Genomic DNA, 21,768 nt, shown 5'->3' with positions numbered 1-21,768 from the left:
CTCCAAATAAATACTCTTATTGTTAACGAACAATTAGTTAGCTTTGGCGTAGAGATCCGGTTGCATAAACCGCTGCTCACGATTGTTGTTCTTGACGTGATCTTTCAGCATGTTCATTACCTCGTTGTCGTACTCTTTCGGTGTCGGTTTTACGCCCGTAGCCCAGTAGAAAATGTCCCAATCGTTCGACGGTAGGTTAATGAGCCGATCGTATAGCTTCGTCTGTGTAGGATTCATTTCGGCAAGGTATTTTGCCGCAAACGTGCTCAGCAGCAGACCGTTCTCCAGCATTCCACGTTTGCGCGATTGATACAGCAGGCTGCAAAATATGCAATTATTATTGCGGTCGTTAATCGCGTGCTTTAAACCAATCTTACCGAGACTTTTGCAACTGAAGTGGTTCATTTTTCTTCTCTTTGTATTCCGGAATGGGGAGCGATTTGTCTTCCAGGTCAATCATCGGTGTCGGTGGACGGTATCCATCACTGCAAACTGGAGCCCCGGTGGAAATCAACCGCGAACTAGCCCGTCCATTTCCCAACACCGTGTAGTTGATGAAGCGCTAAAATGAAATGCATTTTGGTTAGAATAAAATTAAAAATCTCTACAGAACAAAAATAATTACCAAAGTCGGAATACGAAACATTGCGAAATTGCGAACGTTTTGCAGTAAATATTATGTAAAAAGCTGTGCGTTCGCCGTGCAGGACCAAAACAAACCACACGCGCGCTTGACAGCAAATGACAGCGGGAAAAATACGCAATCACGCCACTACTCGAAAGCTCGAAAAAGCAAATTGAAAATGAATTTTCTCGTTATTTGATAAAAATACCGGCACTCTATTTTGCAGCATTTCTTTTCAATTTTTAATCCATCTATATGAATAATACTAAAGCAAATAAACTTTACAAAATGTCATCATAGACAGACTAGTGAGTAACAGCAGTGCAAGAGCTTCGAATGTTGTCAATTGTGCAATACAAACAATGGTGCCGAAAAGAAGGATTTTTCACTGAGTTTATCAACTAAGTCTATTGTTGGTGTAAATTGATATATAAAAGTGTTCACGATGTTTTATTAATATAATATCGAGTGTAAATAGACGATCTACTAGTAAATATCATCACCCAAATGGCCACGGCTTTATGTAAAATGTTCCCACTGCTAGGGAAATCGATGCGGACTGTTGGGTCGGTTGTGTTGCACCGGCAATATTGTACGCCGGTTGTAAATATATTCGACCGTAATGTGAAACGATTGCAGCGCGAACGTGCAGCCAAAAGGTAATGTATATTTCCAAAAACCAAAACATATATTTAATAATCTACTCACCCAATTTCAGGGAAGACGTGGAGTTGTACGATTACATTAAGGAAGAAGTTGGTTACCGGTTAGCGGATCGTATTTTCGACATCAAACGCCAGTTTACGAATGCTGTCGATCTCGGAGCCGGTAGAGGATACGTCACGAACCACGTACTGGGTGAAACGGTACAAAAACTTACCGCTATCGATCTCAGCGCTGCCATGCTGTCACAGATCAAAGGTACACCTGGCTTAGATTTCAGCGTCCGTGAGATGGACGAGGAACGGTTCCAGTTCGAGACCGATTCGTTAGATTTAGTTGTGTCCAGCATGAGCATGCACTGGATCAATGATCTTCCGGCGTGCTTTCGGGCGGTAAATCGGGCCCTCAAACCGGACGGTGTGTTTATCGGTGCGATGTTCGGTGGGGAGACACTGTATGAACTGCGCTCGGCACTACAGTTGGCCGAACAGGAACGAAAAGGTGGATTGGCCCCACACATTTCTCCTTTCACGCAAATCCGCGATGTGGGGATGTTGCTGAACCGCGGTGGCTTCACGATGCTGACAATCGACACGGATGAGCTGGTAATCGGTTATCCGTCCATGTTTGAGCTTATGTTCGATCTGCAGGGTATGGCCGAGAATAATGCGGCCTTTAATCGACCACTGCACGTCGGGCGTGATACACTGATGGCGGCTGCCGCAATTTATAAGGACATGTACGCCCGAAAGGACGAAGGCGTTTCGGCAACGTTTCAGATCATATTCTTCGTCGGCTGGAAACCTTGCGCCAGTCAACCGCAGCCAGCCGAACGAGGTTCCGCCACGGTATCGCTGAAGGATCTCGGGCAAGTTATGACGCCAAAGGGCGGTTCGGGGTGTAAGAGTTGAGAGTAAAATAAAGTCCAATACTGCACCTAGACGGTCTTTTAGTACGACCACGTTTATTAAAGTTATATCTTGAGAAGATTTTGGTTGAATTATTACGACGAAACAAAAAAAAAACCAGCTCTTGCTACAAGCACTTCGTAAACACTAAACAAAACGACAAACTAAACGTGTAACGAAACGATAAAAAATGAATAAAATAAACGCGAATTATAACAACTCCTTGAAGTACTTGAGCGAATATATGTCTATGTGTAAGAGCAGTTTTATAAACCGATTTCCATCACCATTATTATTATGTTTTGTTTCTCTGGCATTTACACACGTTATGTGCTTAAGTTTAATAAAGGGGCCCTTCTTAAGGTATAGATGTATAGGAAATAACAAAGTACAAAAATGAATACATTCTTATCGATACTCATAACTGTACCTTTCAACGCGTAGCTGAAAGGTAAAACAGAAAACGAACCAAACTACTAAAGTACTTCGGGTAAACGCATCCGCTTGTACGCGTGGATAAAATATAAGACAAGAAAATCTATCGCAATGAATCAAGGTAGCGTACAAGGGGTATAACCACTTCCGGTAAGTACATCATTCTCTGGTTTAGGTAACGCTAGGACAAAGAGAGATGTTGAGCAGGACAGGACTTGCGCTGCCTAAGGAGATTAAACTGTAAACACTGCGTTCTTCACTATATGGCGAACTAATGCTTATATCATCGCATATAGACTATGATGTAATTACTAGCACTAGATTTTGCTTTGCTGCGTTGAAAAGGAGTTAAAAATCTTAAATGTTATCCGGCTTAACGGTCATTAATGTACGTTAAACTGCGTTGGCATTAGTGTAAAAGTGTTGCTGAAAGTTATAGTTAGCGTTTAAATCTTTTTAACTGCTCCATACTGTTCCTCCACTCAAACTCAACGTTTCCCAAGAACAACAATCAAGTGGGAAAGATCCTCTTTTGCCTCCCTGTAACACGATCACCGGTACACAAGCCGTGTGCAACGAAATAGCATGCAAAATCTAGCCTAGGAAAAACGAAAAAATTAAAACAAATCACCCAATAAATGCCTCCTGCAGCATATGACACATCAGTAACTGGTTAATCTCTTTGTTTCCCTTCTTTGCGCTCCTAGCAGTCCCCGTTTCCTAGGATTCGTACATCAAACGTTGATAGTGCGGATGAATTTCCTGTGTCGGTACGTGCAGGCTAAACTCCAGCGCCACCAGCACGGCAAACTCGGAAGCTATCAGTTCCTTACGGTTCAGGCGAAAGACGCTTTCCGTTTTCTGAAATGAAAAATTAAATTAATGCAATGAGGGGAATAACACACTACAAACACACACACACGCGCGTACGCACCTCAATTAAGCTCTTGAGTGCCTCACCCTTGATGTCGTTCAGCTTGGCACTCAGCAGCAGGCAAGCGCCGGCACACAACTTCCGGTTCTCCTTGTTGACCAGCTTGGACAAGATAAGCTTCTCGAAGTAGACGTACGCTTGCGAGATGGTCAGAAAGTCGATTCGATTGTCCAGCTTGTTGATGCGCTTCATCTCCCGTTTAATGCTAAAAGAGTAGTGACCGTGTTAGCCATTAGCGTGTGGTTGAACCATGTTTGAAAGAAATTGCATTGTGATGTAGGCAGTCAAATTTGAAAAGTCCCCTGGTCGTTGTCATTTGCATCGAAATCAATCTTCTCTGCCAGGAAGTTCGAACCACGCAAAACGTAAGCATCGAGAGAACGGAATAAGCATAATTTGGTTACTATATCAAGGACGGTCACCGATCTGCGGTCTATCGCGGAATTAAGCTTTTTTGCGCCTTATCGCCTTTCGCAGCTGGTTCGTTGAACGGAGGAGACGATGTTTATTTTTATGAAAACTTCCTTATTACCCTTGAAATATTAACCTTCTTTTTTCGACCAGCCCAGGTCCAGTACGACTTACAGTGTTGGAAACGATTAACAGGTTTAATGCAACCATGACGAGCGGGGACACAAAAAGGAAAGTCGGATTAGCAAGTGATTTACACCCTTGTCATCTTTTTCAACCGGATTGTCATAAAACAACAAGAACCCAAGCAAATGGTTACGATGGCCTTGTTCACCAGCAGACACAGAAGACAATCGGCCACTGCTGACGCTTGACCCGTGTGGCTGATAAAGGAGATTACACATCGTAGGTGTAACAGCACTACAAACAAGACGAACCGTACATCATTATCACTAGTCAACAATTAAATCATCACATATCATCACGCCTTACCCGAAACGGTACGGCGGATGCGGCATCCTGCCACACAGGTTGATAAGGTAGAAAAAGCGATTAGCACTGGTACCAATTTAAATGCTGTTAATTGTGTGGTTTTTAATGTATTTCTATCACGTCTCATCAGCGTCAGCATACCCAAACACGTGACGTAAAGGTGGGCGAACGAAAAACTGTGCCCAGTTGGTTTGTCCACTCAGCACAATTTTGATAAGATATCGATGGTTTAAAATTCATATCGCACGACGAAACGTTGTTCACATGTGGTGGTGTTTGTTGCCTTTTAAACCGTCTAAAACCAAAAAAATGGGAACAACAAAGAATGTGCTGATGTGGTTGATGGGGGCTTTCAAAACATAAACAAAGCATTAATTGCGCAGCTATGTTTTTTCCAGTACTGGCACAAGCTACCTTCAGGAGAGTTAGTAACCGGACACAGTGAAAATGTCACCTCCAGCGAAAGACGAGGGCGTCAACAAGAGTGTTGTTCCCGGTTTAGTTTGCGCGAAAGCCAAACAAAACAAATCATGTATGCATGCACTCGTTAATCTGTCCTGAAGCAGCTGTAAGTGGAACCCCTTGTAATCGCTTCCGTAAGGAAATACGAAAGTCTTATCGCGCGACTGGCTGTAGAGAGGCACAGTTACACCAACCCGGACCTTTGTTTTTATTTACCCTCCTCCAGTGGGGAGGATGTTTGAGACGATTGATTAGAGAGGATGGATTTTAACAGGGGTTTACGAGTTCAAGTGGTAAAGTTGGAACCATTACTGGATTGTTTCCAAGTAGAACTGGAATGTGTTGGAGGTAGATGATCACGGCTCTTGATATTCTACTTCAGTAAGAAAGCTCAATTTTTAATAATAACTTTGTTAAGTTAGATACATATCTTCATTTTATTCTTTCCATTTCAACACAAAAACAATTCAGGATTAGCTTCCACCTGAATAATGAACTTAAAAACAAAAACTTTCAAAAATACATTCTGTTTCGTATTGAAAAACAAACGGAAACGAACAGATAAGATTTCAAAACATTACCACTAGAACTTGAAACCCCTGCAAGGAAGAGGGGGACCTTTGTATTACTTTTCCACCTACCTGCGAAGTTTGCTGAGCGTGAGCTGGATTTGTGGGAACTTTTCGCGGAACTGATCGTTCAGCTCCTTCTTCAGCTCGGATGGCCGCACATAGTCAATGACGGATGTCACGTACGACGTGAATGTTAGCAGCGTACGATGCTTGCCGGCGATCAGCTCCGGATCGTCCAGAATGTTGGCCGAGTATTGTATCTATGAACGAAAGTAAATTGAAGAAGTCATTTAAAAAAAGAGCAGGTACAGTAGTGTAGTGCTTAATGTGCTCGGTTGAGCGGTTTTATGAATCCTCAGAATTTCTTTTTTATTTATAGATTCAGAGCCAATAATCTTTTATGAAGACTATTTCTGATTAATGCCTATGCAACACATTCACTATACGGTGTTTTTCCATCATCCATCCGCGCGTACTTACCCCGGAAATGGAAGTGTACCCGTCTTCGTACTCTTTCGAGATGTCCAGCAATCCTGACGATGGTCCACTACCAGCACCAGCCCCACCGGTCCCTCCCGATGTGGCCACCGTCTGCGACGGACTTGCCGCACTGTTACGATTCAACGTATCATAGTACCGTGCCGCGGCATGATTCTCCAGCGACGCGAAGTTCGTGATTTCGAACCCACTCTTTATAGCCTTCTCTGTGTGCTTCTTCTCGCGGTGATAGGCCCGCGACGGAATCAGCAAGTATCCGTACGAAACTTCCTGGCCCACCTCACCACCCCGTTCGATGCCGAGCAAACGGAACGCATCGAACGGTGCGTCATTAATCGACGACAGTGGACGCGCACCGGACGGATGACGGCGGCGCTCGCGGCGCATTTCGGCCCGCGATGCCTTCCCCTTGCAGTACGGCAACACCGAGAATATGTGACACGGTGCCTTCTTCGCCAGCAGCACAATGCGGTCCTCCTGGAAGCCGGTCGGGTGGCGCCGTACGTCCATCTGGTTGTAGTAGCGTACCTCGCGCGGATACGCACCACCGCCACCACCCTGCTCGTTGATGACGACGCTCCGGTTCGGCCGACCCTGGATGAGGCTTTCCGTGCTGCTGTTCGTATGCCAGCCCATCGCAGCACCGCCGGGGCGGGGTGGATCATCTGACCCATTGCCACCACTGCCGCCGGACGCACCACCGGTTACGATTGCACCCGCGCTAGTGTTCATCAGCAGTGACCGTTTCGCACCGGTTGGACGCTGCGTGGCGGAGTTCGCTCGCGAGCGCTTGTCCGCCGTATGGTTCAGCCGTCCATCGTTGGGATTCCAATTTTCACTGGATTCGAAAACGGGGAAGAGCAGAAAGAAACGGAAACGAAATAAGAGTTAGAGGTTCGGTTGTGCACCACACGCGTGCTGTAGGTCACGTAATCTGACGATAGGTTGTTCTGTTGTGTTGGGTTAAACGTGAAACAAACAGTTGCCAATGATGCGTAACAAGCTAATTGGGTTTGGATGTTCATCGCGTGTAAAACTTGTGCCGTTGAAACAGTTTTTTTAATGTATGTACAAGGAAAATCATTTATGATTTGGGATCATGATACATCAATTACATTTAAATTAATATAGTAAGAAATTAAATAAAGATAGGAGAGCTTAAACATATTTAAAATTATACCTAAACATAAAATGTAATATTGAAATAATTTTAAAGTTGAGCATTTTAGCATTAAATTATGATTTTGGCAAAATAGTTATCTAATAAAAATGATCCTGTTTTTTTTTATTTTTTTTTTATTATATTTTTTTAATTATATAACGATACATATTACACAATTACTTGTATTGGGTGTACAAGTAAGTTCCAAGTGTCACTTCCCCGAAAGAGTTTCCAGCGATTTGACGATTTATTGTGAGCAAATTCATTCACAATTCTAATTCAAAGTATTGTCTATCAGACACCATTTTTTTCCTAACTTTCAGAATAAATTAATGAATTCCTGACCAAAAGCAAACCTCTTGCTATTGAACTCTAGAACGAAACGAACCAAACAGTACTTTTTTCGAAAAAAACCAAAAGTATTGCCGTTAGTGTTTTGCCTCGATCGAAACAAAAGATAATTAGAGGGTTTAAATTCGCAACTGTACAAAGGTTTTGCGTAGCGCTAGATAGGGACCTCCGCGATTCGGAGGTGGAAACTTCGGGGACCATCTTCTATAAGTCAATCCAGATCCTGGCACTCGCTGATGACATAGACACATGCGTAGCGGAAGCTTAACAAAGGGATTGCGCAGGCGGCGGAAAACCTCGGGATTGAGAATAACGAGGCAAAAACCAAGTTCAGGGTGGCACCACCAGTGACCCTGCTAACACATTCTAGGTGAACGCTTTTTCGAAGTCGTCCAAAAGTTCACTTATATTGGATCAAAAGACAGCACCGACAATAACATTGATGTTCAGATACGCGCTGCCAACTGGTCATACTACAATCTGAGGAAATATATCCACTCAAAGCACCTGTCGCGTTGAACTAACCTGGGACTATATAGAAGCAATATAGTTTCAGTACTCACATACGCCTCTGCGACTTGGACTTAGTCCAAAACTGACGAAATCCTCTTAGCCGCGTTCGTGGGGAAGATGCTCAAAAGGATTTTTGGCCCCGTATGCGTGGAAGGACCATGGAGGAGCCATTACAATGACGAACTGTAGGACGGACTCACAGTCGCACAGCGGATTAGACTCACCAGGCTCCGGCGGGCTGATCACGTCATGAGAATGACACCGAACGACCCAGCCCGTAAAGTCCTTTTAGATCGTCCACATGGACAGAGGTAGTCCCTGACTGTCGTACATCGGATTAGACTCACCAAGGCGCTGGCTATGTCATGATAATGACACCGGACGACCCAGCCCGTTAAGCCCTTTTAGGTAGTCTGCATGGACTGAGGAGGCACGGTAGGCCCAAATTGAGATGATGTGATAGCGTTGATGCGTCCCCCAGAAAGGCCGAGATGATGGATTGGCAGATGACGGTGCTCGACCGTGAGCCGTTTAGTGAACTCCTGCTGTAGCCTAAGACCGCCAAGTAGTTGTAGCGCCGGATAAGTAAGTAAGTATATATAGGGTTTTCGATTGTAGCTGTATTAGGCGTAAATGAGTTATGCATTCACGCATTTACAGAGCTTTAATCAATTTCGTGGAATACTAGGCGAGGTTCAAATTCTCATTTAGTTTCATGTCCAAATGTCTGAAAACTGTAGTCGCTGTATATTGGTGAGTTCAGTACATTTAGACCTTTTTTCCTTCAATATTCGCTTCAAACGAATTAGGTTTGACCACTGTGAAGTAACTCGCAATATATGACTTCTATCTGATCCCATCATAATGCAGAACATGAATTACTTGCGAATATATATTTTACATGCGTTCTGACCGAAAACATTCCTCGAGTAAGGGACAGATGTTAATATTGAAATATAGTGAGATCTTGAGAATTCACATTCCTGACCGTAATATCCCAGCGGCGTCAATTATCGTTAGATGTAGTGTTTGGTAAATTTGATTCATATTTATGAATCTGAATGAATCTTTGTAGTATTTGAATCTCTATTACAAAGATTTATTAACCATTCAAAATTAATTACACTCGCTCTAAGGAGCTTCTTCGCTAAGGAGCCCAATAAAAAAGGACCTGATCCTGATGAAAAAAGGGCATGATCCACCACGGCTCTAGGGATTCTTAAATCTTTTGAGATTCGATTGTTGATTTTAATGACTCCTCGCTAAAGATTCATATGAACGACTCTTCGCAAAAGATTCATTAAGCACAATAATAGTAAAATGTTGAAAACTTACGTGTAGACCCAATAGTGTTGGGATGAAAAAATTAACATTATTCAGCATATTATATTATAGGGAACCGGATATTCCAACATCATGTAAAACAATCCACACTGGTAGAATCAAAACATAAAAAACGGATACGTGAACCAAGAGGCAGCATTATTTTACCACGAAAGAAACGACAGCGCATTCCTCTTTTAGCAGTTCGCCGGATGCATCGTTCGGGGATTAAAACCCGGCAACGAACAACACAAAGCAGGGAAGTAAAACCCTACGGCAGATGTGAGGTTGTTGTTTTGCTGTTTCGCAATGTGCCGCTTTGTTGTGTGGCAGCGATGCGATCACATGTGTGCGTGTGTGTGTGTGTGTGATTGTCTATTTTGCATTAGGGTCAAGATTAGCAAAAAAAAAGAACCTGCCTGGAAAAATGCAACCCACACACAAACTTTGAAAGGCGGAGAATGCTTCCCTGCGTTAATCTAATAAAGAAGGAGACATTTTTTGTAGCACAAACGGCTGACTGACCATATCGATTCTGGATGGTGCGTGGTATTATACTATGAAGTAATTATGTACAGCATCACTACAAGAACACGAACCGCGAAGGGAGATTGACCACAACGGCAGTGTTTCGTTACTCTGCTTCCATCATACTATAAATAGTCCCCAAGGTTAGGGCACGAGCGATCGCGATTGGCTAATATTAGAAACTTAAGAAGTTGCTCAGCTTTATTGATCTGAGGGCAAATGACTTTGGGGTGTTTATGTTTGCAGGGTATATGGTAAAAGTTAAAAAAAAGAGGAAAAATAATTAGAATATCTATACACGAATGTGATTTTCACGTGACTTGTGTACACAGTAGAGAAAATGATAGGCATAAATAGATAGACAGATCAGGCTATTTGTGGCTAAGTGAGTCATCGTTATCAACCTGAATTGTATCGAATATTGAAGCGAATCGTCAATTCTTAACAATCACTCTGTTGGGAACACTACTACAGCGGGAGAAATGTCCCAACGTCCTGTCATTGATGTCATTGATTTTTCATTGATGGTCATTTTGTAAACAATTTCGCTGTGCTGGATTATGTTTTAATACGTTTTTGAGTTCATACTACAGCAAAGATACGTATAAGTCATGCATCAGCTATCGTAGAATTGTTTTACCGCAAAAATTAATGTAATAAAAATGAAGCGTTCCAGTCAAAATGACTGGTCCGGTAGTTCTAGTGTTAATTCTCTTCTCTAACTTTGATATAACACAGGAAACGGAACGTGAGCCTTCCTCCGCGTTGCTACATGATTTTGGATGAATTGCACTACAGACCAACTACTAAGGTCATATGTTCTTACTTCCTATGATGGTTCAATTCTCGTTTGCATCGTGTGTCTCGTATCTATGTGTCATGCGAAGACTAGTAGGCCAAGATACGGAGAAAGTTGAAGAAAACTGACGATCGCATGATCTCGTGTGGACAGGGTTTTCACACATCAATTGTAATTAATCCCGGAACAATGATAGAAAGTTCCAGAGGTATATTAATAATGCCAGAGCATGGCTCCGTGTCTTCAGTTTCCGCATACGCCAAATCTGCGTGACATTCAGGGCAGTATTTTAATAAAATCTAACATAAAATAATACAAATTTTCTTGGAGCTATTTAGAATGCTTTTTCGACCAATTCCCGTTCTTGTGATTCTTTTCAATATTGGCTTGTAGTTTGTACAATCAACTCACTGTGGAGTAAAATTACAATTACAATCCAAATAATACAATTCTCGTACCTTGGATAGTTGCTGTGTTATCAATAGTTATGGACAATGTCAATAGGGGATGGCTTCTAGGCCTTTTTCCTAGCAAACGTATCAACTCAACCCCAACCACTGCTAATGATGTCACCTTTTCGATAACGGTGTCGAGGATCGATCATCCAGTAGTAAGATACTCTTGTACCTCTATTGTTCTACGAGACAAACCGTATTCTGTTAATTTACGCGAGAGTATGTATACTTGAATTATAGAGACTTTGGCCTCTCGGCTGCATTCGTCTCTTTAAGGGATTGAAGTACTTGGAAATTTTATCTGTAACTGTAGCTGTTCACATTAAAAGGTATGAATATCCTATTGTAGAATAAAGATAACGATCCACTATCCGACCATGTGTTACGATAAAGATAAAACAAGGGAAAAAGACAAGGTCATTGCGTATTAAAATAAATATAAGTCCTTAGGAAAACTACTAACACATACCGATCCTTGGCCGGTGTGCCCTTGGCCGACGAGCCATTGCTGACCACCATGTTGCCCTCGCTGTCGATCCGCTTTCCGGCGTAGCGTTCGGGACTTTTGCTAAACGTTCCAGTTCTGGCCCGTGCCCTCTGCTGCCCATCGGCAGCGGCCAGCGGGTGGGCCGACCCGCTCAAGCCGGCCGCAACACCCTCGCACGGTGCAACTCCGCCCGGTTGCCATCCACCTCCTCGTTCCCTGCCGGCAGCAACTGTCCCCCCAGGCGCATCGGGCCCATCCTCTCCCGACTCGTCATTACACGTGCCGACACCGTCCAGATCATTGTTGTTCAGCGCTAGTGCCGCACTGGTGTGGCTAACCGTACCACCCGCTCTACCGGCAAGTGACGCAACGCCTCCTCCGCCTCCGTGCAGCGGACCGAGCTTCGTGTCCCGATGGGTACCGTCCAGCGAGATGTTGGACAGAAAGGATATCGCAGCCAGTCGACGACGAATGCGGTTCCTGCTGTTCATAGAACTAGCCATGTATCGGATGCCGGGGCGGTCTTTGTTTTTTTGTTGTTGTTGCCTTGGTTGCTTCACCAAAAAGTTACGAAAAAAAAATCGTACACTGCCCTCAGTGCAGCTTCTTTTTTCGGGGAAGGAGAGCCCTTATTCACGGTCACCACGGTTTCGGCAAAACAACACACTCGCGTACACGCAAAACAGCAACAGCAACCTGTCAATACAGGTTTCTCAGACGAAGGGAGAGCAGGGATGATCGAAGCAAACTGGAACACGCGGCACACCGGTATTTTTGAGCACCAGCGACGAACAACCAAACCGAAGGAAACCGAAAAAACAGACCGCGAACGATCAAAACAAAACACTCACACACACACCCGCTTTCGCGGATACGCACTCCTGCTGCCTTCACCCTTCCAAACACCCAAAACACGAGCTGCAAGCAGCCGTATATCAGTTCGTTTTATTGGGAATCATTTTGATGCGGGGTGGCGTTGTGTGCGTTTTTGCTTTTCTTTTCCTTTCCTTTCGTTACTGGTGCAACCTTTTGTCCACCACTGCTTGATGTGCGTTTGGATATGTTCACAAGTCGCAATTTTTCCAGTACACCGCAGATGGGAGCCTTTTTCTTCGGTGTGATTTTAAAAAAAATGGCAGAACCCTTTTTTTCTTCTTCGAAACCGCTACAGTAGGCTCGCCTGCTTTACTACCTTTACACTCTCCTTCTCTTTCTTGCTTTAGTGGTTTTCACGTTACTTCTCGCTCTAGCTGCTTGCCACCCGATGTGTAGCTCTGTAACGCAAGTGCGGGGTTCTTGCGTGTAGTTTCGATTGAATAAGAACTGACGACCTGGTGCGTGAAGAACCGCTTTGACCGATGTGAAGAATGGAAAGGGAAAATGGCCACTTTTCCTTTTTCTCTCTCTCCTTCTGTTTCACCGTAACGTGACGTGGAGGAACGGGAATGGACTTTATTCACACAGCAGCACGAAATGATTCGCCACCATACGTAAATGCACACGGGAAAATACTCGCAAAAACACGGATTATTTTCGCGCAACAACCACCGTCACACAGAGACACTGCCGCCGCGGGCGAAAGAGCGAAGAGGAGGGAAGAAGCGGTACGTTAAGTTCCTTTCATGAAGTGTTTTTTCCGCGCACGGTGAACGAGCATAATAGCACTGGTTCGGTCGAACGTACGATACAGATTGCAGCACTTAATGTTTCAACGCAACGTGAGCAGTATGTTGATTAGATTAGGTGTTTGTTGAAAAACCTCCAAGGTCTCGGCAGAAGAACTTCGTATGCGTATGGCACCTTGACAAAAGCTGATCGCACTGGCAGAAGACTGGACCAAAACAAACCAGCGTTTGACAGCAGGGTGACAGATGGAGCGACATTCGGGCAGTTCTATCGTTACTCGAAAGCTCTCATGGAGAATAAGAATCGATTCATTTTAATCTGTTTTTGGAGATTTCATTGTACAAAAAACGTGTTTTCGGGCCTTGAAATATATTTTATTGATTGTACATAATTTTTGATGAAATAACTCTTTTCCCCAATGTCATCATAAAAGACTGTGCAATGGCATTGTGCGGGAGCTTTCGAGCGATGCCAAAATTGGCAAATCTAAACAATGCGTCCGGTAAAAATGAATTTGCTTTTTCTACCGAAAGTTTAGCAAAAGTAAATACGGAAATGCAAGAAATGTGCTACACAAATAGATCCTAATTTCTGAAATGCAAGATGTACAAAAGGAAGCAGTCAACATTCCCTCTTCTAGTTTATAACGCGTTAATTCCGTTTAGCTTTGCATCGTTTCATGTGTTTGAACATAAGCTGGCTGATCGATGATTGCGTAGTTTTCTGTAGCATTTTGGGTAGGAACACATCAACTTTGAGACAGTTGTTAACATTTAATTTTATATGCATGGTTAACTCGAACATTTATCTTCTATTTATTTTCCAGACAGTAGATCACAGCCAAATCGTTTGTATTGTACCGACAAGGAGCCATGTAAGTAATTTTACAGTTGTACTGTTTAATATCAGTTCTAATTTCAAATTGAAGTAAGATGTAATTAAAACCAACGATTTAATGTTCGATTAACTCTTCTGTAAATTATAATGTGATTGTATGAAACCATCCATACTCAATTGAACTGTCCTCCATTAGAATTCTCTCTGCCTTACTATACAAAAGAATCACAATGTGGAACAAGCTAGCATCCTACAACAAATTAACTGGACTATATGTTATCATCAGAATCATTCTGCGCGGCATTGTTGAGGCCTGTGAAATGCCTGCGGCTGGTAAACATCCACTAATCAGTGATGCGATGAAAAATGTCCCTCCTGAAGAACGTGTGCACAGCGTGGTATGAAGGTTAGGTCAAAATGTAACGATCAATGGCCAGTTTTTCTAAACGCCGCGCAAAAGTGTGTACAGTAACAAATAACAATATCGTTATGATTGATGCGATGCTAACAGGCGAATTGAAGGTGGCCGGTCTGAGAGCTTCACCTTTCGCTGCGGACGATATATTTTGCTGCCCGCCCTCTGTACACCGTCCCACCCGACCCGGTAGGTTCGCACACTTGCAATGAGCCTTGACATTATGTTGCAAGCTCCAAAGGGTGCTGAAAGTGTCGATACGGATTCTGAATCAATCCAAACGCGCTGTGTTCTGCTTTGGTGCGGGGTTGATGTTTATGCGGTGATATTATTATCTTTTTTACTTCTCTCGTACAGTGCATGCTGATCTTCTGCGAAGCTTCCACATTCAGTTGAGGTAATGCAATGTGTGTAGCAGCAACAGCAAGCGGATGATCCATTCCATTGGGAGCGGATATATCATTAAAAAGCAATAACATATTCATCGACAGCCTAACAATCGGCTCGTTATATGGTTATTACTCCATAAGCATGTGCTACCCGGTGGTTTGCTTTCAAAGCCTTTGCCCCTTTTGTTTTCTGAGGAATTGTCCTTGCATACCAACAAGATAACAGTTGAGCTCCGTTCAATCGCACAAACGAACTACAATCGCACGAGGATCAAACGATTGATTAATGGCCGATTTGTGTGAGTGGACTTCCAGTCGGATGAAGACGAATGGTGAGAGTTTTGATCTGTGGAGCTATCATAATTACATCTCAATGACTCAATCGATCGTATCGCATGATCTTCATAGCCATCGCCAGAACAATTCACTGCACCGAGCGTACCAGTGGATCGGTCCACTTTCTTCCCGCAACCGGAATACACATCCTTTTAATGTGTAATCATGCTTCCACCGGTCAGCTTGCACACAAATTAAATCATCATCCAATCGAACGATCGTTAACATCGATTGTAAAGTATATCCTTTTTGCGTTTTCTTCGAACTTACCTTCCCGTAGGGCGCTTATCTTTGCCGTTGGCTACAGCAAAAGGTTACAATAGACTAGATTCACCGCAGGCAATGTAGGCAACACCTCCGGCCAGGTGGAGAAAACCTGTTACCACATAGGCAACGCCATTCTGCCAATGCTCGGCAAACCGGTGGGTAAATTATTTGTGTACGTGCGTTTAATTTTTAATGGCCCAATCGACGCCACGCTGCTGATAATCGCTATTGGCATGATTGAATTGATAACATTGGTTCAATTTATTAATCAACGGGTAGCAGAACGTACCACGCCGAGATTCCTGGCGGCTTAACGATTCCCTTATGGTGGCACCATTATCGAGCTACTAATTGGCTTGTTTGTTCTTAATGCCGTGTTCCTTCTTGCACGTATGGTGCAGGAAATCTGTCCGCGGGTAAACTGAGCTTTTGCACCGGATCGGCTTTGATGTCAGCTTTCATTCTCGGTTGCAAACTGGGGTAAGGTGTAGTGGATAAGCGGAAAGACTGTTAGCTTCAAAGCAGTATTTAACTATTGTATTACTAGTTTCAGGGAAATTTAATATCAATAATTAGGAGCACGCTTGGGCGAAAAACTACTGGCACACTGGCGGTGCATCTTTCCGGTGTGTCGATAAGCGTGCGGACGATCCGTGGGCAGTTTAGATCAATCCGTTAGGCTCAACTGTACTTCGGTAATCGTGTCCGAGGTTGTGGTGCGATCTGATAAGACAACTGTGGACACTGTGTAAATAATGACCGATAGATCGGGCCCCATCATTCAAACGAGATGCTTATCTCGCTAGAAATCGCTGGTTGGCAGGATGAGCGAAAGGGACGGGATTTCGCTGAGAGCTTCAAGAATTTATATCTCGTTTATTCAAACAAGGGTTTACTTCAAAGTCGTTTTAAACTCTCTGCACCACTGATAGTTTTAATCGATTGCTAGGTCTGAAAGACACTAGCAGATGGATGGACACGAAAAAGGACGAGAAGAAAATCCACCTCCGGCATTGAGCAGATTGTAAGTTTACTGCTTGGGAAAGAAATGATTGTCCTGCAGGCAGCACGGTCGATGCCGCAATATTTTCTTTATAAGTCCACCAGCAACATTTACAAAAGAGCTCTTTAATCCATTTGATGGTACTTTTATGTAACTTAAACCATTGAACAACACACAGCACCGTTATATACAAGATATTTGAAGAATATTCAAGCTCCAATCTTGTAAACCCCACATTGTGGTGGTCTGTATATCCTTAACGGCAGTCAATCATCTCTGTAATATAAGGGAAAGTTATGCCCGCATCGTCTGCATGCGAATCCCAAGCCAAGCGAGCGTGAAACTATGCACAACTTGTGCGGTGTATATGGTCGTGTCTGCTGCTGTTGGTTGTTTCTTGCACGAAATTTGGTGCACAAAACCGCATTCATAAGTTTGTGAGCAATGATGAAAGAATGCTTTCGGTGTACATTCCTTATCGGTAGATAAGTCTTTCTTTGTGCCTTTGCTTTGCTTTGCTGCGTGGCAGTTGTGTAAAGGCTTTGGTCTGCCGATGCAAAGTTGACGAGCAGCGTGTAATAACCAGAAAGCTTTATTACTTTTTGATAGCACAAAGGGATATGACTTGTAATTATCGTTTGGTGCCATGGGAACCGGATGTGGAAATACTTCGCCTAAATGTGTAAAACTTAACGATGGAAAATTGCCAAGAATTGGCATGTTTAGGTATCTAGGGCGTTTGATAGAATGTACACGCAGCCCCCGAGAGACACGATTCCTCTTCTACGCGGACTCGGAGATACGCAGTTTTTAGAAATTTGTCAGCTGGGTTAGTTTATACCACAAAATCTAAGCAGAAAGGTGAAATATTAGCTGAATTTAACTTCCTTTGTCGTCAAAGACGTTTGTTTTTAATTTGTGTTAATGTATTCTTTCAAAAAATCGCCTGATTTCCTAAATACATTAAGTGCAGAGAAGAAAGTCAACTATGTAATTTTGAAGCATATACGATTTTATTCCTGGATTCGACTTACGCGTAAATTAGAGATAGTCGGATTTTTCCCGGCTTATAGCGGTTCGCTATAATAGCCTAAGGACTACCTGTAATGTGACCATAATAGTGAACATTGTTTAATCTGATTGATTTTGTATCGCGCATTGCATACTTTGAGGCAAACATTTTGAAATAGGAAAAAACTAAACATAACAGTAAAGTAAAGTAAAAAATAGTAGGTCCTAGAGACCACTTGCGGTAGTATCGTCGGCAAAGAGGAAGAAATAACAGAAGATGCTTGTTAACCATATAAAAGTAAAACAAATTAATTAATTTGTACTGCAACATTGTTGCTGATTATGATGAAATATAGGAAGTGACAAATGGTACAGATTAATCATACTTATGCTAATTGCAATTTGGTTCGCTAATGAAGTGGAAGTGCCTTCAAAACTTCGTTCGCAAACTAACTTGCCAAGCAACGCGGAGAACCGCTTGAAGTTACGCTCTGCATTAAGCCCTTCATACGATTAGATATTTCGGTCAATGCATGTTTTGCGGTGCTTATAATTTCGATCGGTTTTATTAAAACCCAATCCGTGGAATAAATTATTCCTTCCTTGTGTGTGAGACATCGATTATCCCATCAGCCCATTTAATGTTTTGTTCCTTCATCTTTTAAGAGCGTTAAATTGAAAGTGCAGCCCGTTCTGGTGCACCACTGCAGCACTGAGGGGCTTTTTATTTTGGTGGGTTTTAGTCGTTGTTTTTATGCTCGATTAAGTGCAATCCGGACCGAAAAGTAGTGTGGTTGCCATTGGAGGCGGATTTGTTTGCTTGTTTCTCATCCGGCAGAAGATTGATGCATCGTTGGGTGCACTTTGCAGCTCGTCATTCTACCGGCGATCGCCGGCCCTTGGTAGTGCATTCATCCGCAGTCCAAACATCTGCCATTCATTCGAACCGACAGCGCTCCAGAAAGCGAAAATCTGTAGCACCGTGTGTAACCGGTGGTAACGATATCTTAATCCATTACCTTGAACTTCAGCGTTCCAACCGTTCGGTCCCTTCTGGATGGGCATTCGAGGCGGTGAGCCGCTCTTGCAGCGTTACCAACTCGTTCCGTTGTGGCTTTCGCATCGCTATTTGCTGAATGGAATCCTTTTTTTCCGACTCCGGATTGGACGGTGATGAAAAGGAAAATAAGCATAAGCAGAGTAGTAGGGAGCGCTCGTTTTTTTGTTGTTGTTGTTAACTCAAATTGCTCCACCAAATGAAGCTGAAATGTCAGATTTGGAATTTATTTCACCTTTTAGCAATTCCATTTGATACGCAAAAGGGCTCTTCTTGTCAGTCAGTTCGAACGGCAATCGATGGTGAGCGTTTCACGAAACACCCTGTTCAAGGGCGTCGGGTCCTTATCAGGATTAGGTGGATAAGCAATGCGGTGATTGAAAGCGACATGTGTGAGATGATTGGAGAAAATTCTGGAGAAGTTATCCAGCGAAAAAAAAACCGCGAACCTTGGCCGGATTCGTGAGTTTGGTATGAACGGCAAGGCATGCATGTTTCGACAGTGTTAAAAAAGGGCAAGGCTAGTTGAGTTACGGTGTACGTAAGAGTATAATCCCTTTTTTTTAATAATTATATAATTGGCCACTTCTTTAAGATATTTGTGCAATTCAGTGAATTAAAAATTTTACCTCATTTACTTTTCCTCTCGAGCCGCTTTATATGAGGTTCTAACAGGCATTAAGTTCCAGTAATAATCACTTTTTTTATCATTAATTGAAAACATGTTCAACCTAAGGAAAGTTCACCAACACTTTTAATCTTGCACGTTCGTTTTAATTGCTGCTATACTAAATATCAATGTTTATTACAAAATTAAGTTTAACGATAACGGGCAAAGGGCAAAGGGCTTCTTTATATAGATCGTTGATTTAATGATGTCCTTTTAGACATCGCATTTAGCTTTCAGACCTTTGGTTCGGTATGTACTTATCGTAGAGAATTAATTATCATTAACAGTGCTGCTGTTCTGCAATTCTCTTTTTAGATATAACTACTTGAGAGGTTCTTATCTTATCTCATAATGTTATGCATATAAAGATCACCCTGTTCTGTTTCGGAATTGGTACAATATAAGAGAGACAGAGAGGGATCTTAAAGGCTAAGATTTATTAGAAACAATAAAAACTGTAGAATTTATAAACATAAACTTCAGAATGGTTCAACTTTAACTCTCAGAACTTGTGATGGAGTCTTCCGCTGGACAACGGGTCTTAGCCTCGTCATAGGACTTTTTCTTGGCCAGGTGTTCACGCACCTCCGCAATGTACTGACGGCATGCATCCGGTGAGCTCCAATCAACCGGCTGCCGGTCAACGATCCACCGTGTGTGCGCAAACTTTTGTGGCGGTTCAACCATAAGCGTGCTGACCGCCATCGGTGTGCGCGGATTGACGTGGAACAGGTGTCTGCCCTTTGACGGACCTATATTTGATGGCTGCGGGTTGTGGTGAGGGCGCATTCGACGGTCCAGTAAGCGATTGAACTGCTTCAGTTGATGAAAATCGAGTGGTTCCTGGGTACGTGATAACATCCACAGCATTGGAGCTACCTTTGGTCCATTTCTGGTACATCCCCAGTACAGGAAATACTCGTCTACGAAGGCGTGGAAGAGATCAACCAGCGGGAATGGTTCGAGCTTGGTATACGATTCTGGCAACACTGTACTACTGAGTCCTTTTACGACCGGATCAATGAAGCGGTTCGGATTCGATTTCAAATTGAAGAAGTACACCAAACATAAAATACCCCCAGGCACGGACAGTGCTTCATCTTGGTCGCCAAATCGTTCAGCAAAATGAATGACATGCATCTCGAGTGGTAATCGGTAGCCGTCGATAGTATGCTCACTTCCGTCCAGTGCCGTTTGGCCCCAGTGGAAGTGTAACTGCGAGAAGAGATATCGCCCATCTAGAGCACCACCCTCCAGCGATGGACTTTCACCATTCCAACGCGCGCTTAAAATAACTGTCTCGCCCGTGTTGGTCAGCTTTACACTGGCCGGAAGAGTTTCGTAGTGGTTCCAACGAAGAGCAGGAAGTTCTATATGTTCCGCCCGTCCCACGTTTATGTCGATGGGTGCGGGCTGGTACGCTTCGACGGATGCTAGCGACCACACCAAGGCTTCGTTTTCGAGTGAAATGGCCGACTTTGATTCGAGCGGTTGTTGTTCATCCGGTGTGGGGCTAACAGGCGTTTGCAACATTTTGGAACGGTTAGATTTTGAAACAGTATGGATGGTTGCGAGAGTGAGTTGCTTCGATTGTAAAAGTGATTTGAAAGTGATGCAGTAAGAACGATATATGAACGAACACAAAACCAGAATGTGAAAACAACAGCAGATCTCACCAAGAGCGTAAACAAATGCAATAAAACATGTATATTTGATCTCTTATTTGATTATCAGTAACTTTATTTACTAAAAATCGTGTTAGTGTCTCTCTGTGAGAGCTGGTTCTTGTTCGGTTAGAAGCTCCCACGCACGTAAGTTCGATCTTTCTTTACAAACTTTTTAATTCGCTTCGCCATTTCTCTTAACTATGCCTATAAAGAGTTCTTCGGTACTTTACCTAACCACATGGTTTTGACTTCAGTTAGTCCTTACGCTCCTTCCATTTTTCTATTACCTCATACCATTCCAATTTACTGATCTATTGGATGTAATTATAGAGTCAATTCAGGAGTTCTGACTATGTTTAGACGATGTAATTCACTCTGCTCGATCACATCAAGTGTTATCATCAAGTGTTGGGAAAGGTTTACTTGATAGAGTGAAATAATCTTTTATTTGATGTACTGTATGCTAGTATTTTGTGTGCCGCAATCAAATATGGTATACTGCTTCCTTCCAAATGCAATGTTAAAGGTTACTTTAAACAGCGATTTATTGGTTCAAACTCCTTCAAACTGCGTATGCATTGTAGAAAAATGATATATTTTTCATATTCTCCAGTATTGTTATCATTAGTGTCACTTTTTACCGATTGTTTTTTTTCGCCCTAGAAGGAGTTAGAACAAAGAACCCCTACAGTCAAAACCCTGGAAATCAACTCAAATCTTCTTTTGCTGGGTTTCCGGCCATTGAGGCAATATAGAAACAAAGTTTGAAGCCAATGGAGGTCGAGAACAAGTATCAGGACATACTGGAACTCTTTCCAGACAAGGGTTTTACCAAATGGTCAAACGACATCATTGTCCGGACATTGTTCAAA

The 21,768-nt window shown here is 43.0% G+C and overlaps 4 protein-coding genes across 4 annotated transcripts; 1 reads left to right on the top strand and 3 right to left on the bottom strand.

Moving 5' to 3' along the window:
• Nucleotides 1-33: 33 nt before the first annotated feature.
• Nucleotides 34-646, bottom strand: LOC128719436 (succinate dehydrogenase assembly factor 2, mitochondrial-like). The gene is made up of 3 exons (XM_053813061.1): nucleotides 626-646; nucleotides 378-562; nucleotides 34-319 (listed from the first exon to the last, which is right to left on the bottom strand). Exons 1-3 carry the CDS (start codon nucleotides 644-646, stop codon nucleotides 34-36), a joined length of 492 nt encoding a protein of 163 aa, XP_053669036.1.
• Nucleotides 647-1,132: 486 nt separating this feature from the next.
• On the top strand, nucleotides 1,133-2,199 carry LOC128707857 (arginine-hydroxylase NDUFAF5, mitochondrial). The gene is made up of 2 exons (XM_053802816.1): nucleotides 1,133-1,284; nucleotides 1,344-2,199. Exons 1-2 carry the CDS (start codon nucleotides 1,133-1,135, stop codon nucleotides 2,197-2,199), a joined length of 1,008 nt encoding a protein of 335 aa, XP_053658791.1.
• Nucleotides 2,200-3,351: 1,152 nt separating this feature from the next.
• LOC128719626 (CDK5 and ABL1 enzyme substrate 1) lies at nucleotides 3,352-12,121 on the bottom strand. Its single transcript, XM_053813254.1, has 5 exons — nucleotides 11,601-12,121; nucleotides 5,983-6,838; nucleotides 5,572-5,762; nucleotides 3,566-3,770; nucleotides 3,352-3,492 (listed from the first exon to the last, which is right to left on the bottom strand). Exons 1-5 carry the CDS (start codon nucleotides 12,119-12,121, stop codon nucleotides 3,352-3,354), a joined length of 1,914 nt encoding a protein of 637 aa, XP_053669229.1.
• A 7,603-nt stretch (nucleotides 12,122-19,724) lies between these two features.
• LOC128718408 (carbonic anhydrase 2-like) lies at nucleotides 19,725-20,826 on the bottom strand. The gene has a single exon (XM_053812035.1). It carries the CDS (start codon nucleotides 20,760-20,762, stop codon nucleotides 19,725-19,727), a length of 1,038 nt encoding a protein of 345 aa, XP_053668010.1. The 5' UTR covers nucleotides 20,763-20,826.
• Nucleotides 20,827-21,768: the final 942 nt, after the last annotated feature.

The sequence above is a fragment of the Anopheles marshallii genome, chromosome 2 (assembly GCF_943734725.1).
Source record: "Anopheles marshallii chromosome 2, idAnoMarsDA_429_01, whole genome shotgun sequence".
NCBI classification, from domain to species: Eukaryota; Metazoa; Arthropoda; class Insecta; order Diptera; family Culicidae; genus Anopheles; species Anopheles marshallii.
Note: the sequence above shows the minus strand (reverse complement) of the source record. Positions and strands in the feature narration are given on the sequence as shown.

Bases quoted from the DNA above. Each gene is read 5' to 3' on its own strand.
- LOC128719436 (XM_053813061.1), bottom strand. From the start codon at position 646: ATGTTTCGTATTCCGACTTTG. The intron at 563-625 runs GTAATTATTTTT...ATTTCATTTTAG, and splicing joins TGTTTCGTATTCCGACTTTG to CGCTTCATCAACTACACGGT. The intron at 320-377 runs GTAAGATTGGTT...CATATTTTGCAG, and splicing joins CTTCAGTTGCAAAAGTCTCG to CCTGCTGTATCAATCGCGCA.
- LOC128707857 (XM_053802816.1), top strand. From the start codon at position 1,133: ATGGCCACGGCTTTATGTAAAATGTTCCCACTGCTAGGGAAATCGATG. The intron at 1,285-1,343 runs GTAATGTATATT...ACCCAATTTCAG, and splicing joins CGCGAACGTGCAGCCAAAAG to GGAAGACGTGGAGTTGTACG.
- LOC128719626 (XM_053813254.1), bottom strand. From the start codon at position 12,121: ATGGCTAGTTCTATGAACAGCAGGAACCGCATTCGTCGTCGACTGGCT. The intron at 6,839-11,600 runs GTATGTGTTAGT...TTTCGAATCCAG, and splicing joins GGCACACCGGCCAAGGATCG to TGAAAATTGGAATCCCAACG. The intron at 3,493-3,565 runs GTGCGTACGCGC...TTTTCATTTCAG, and splicing joins CACTCAAGAGCTTAATTGAG to AAAACGGAAAGCGTCTTTCG.
- LOC128718408 (XM_053812035.1), bottom strand. From the start codon at position 20,762: ATGTTGCAAACGCCTGTTAGCCCCACACCGGATGAACAACAACCGCTC.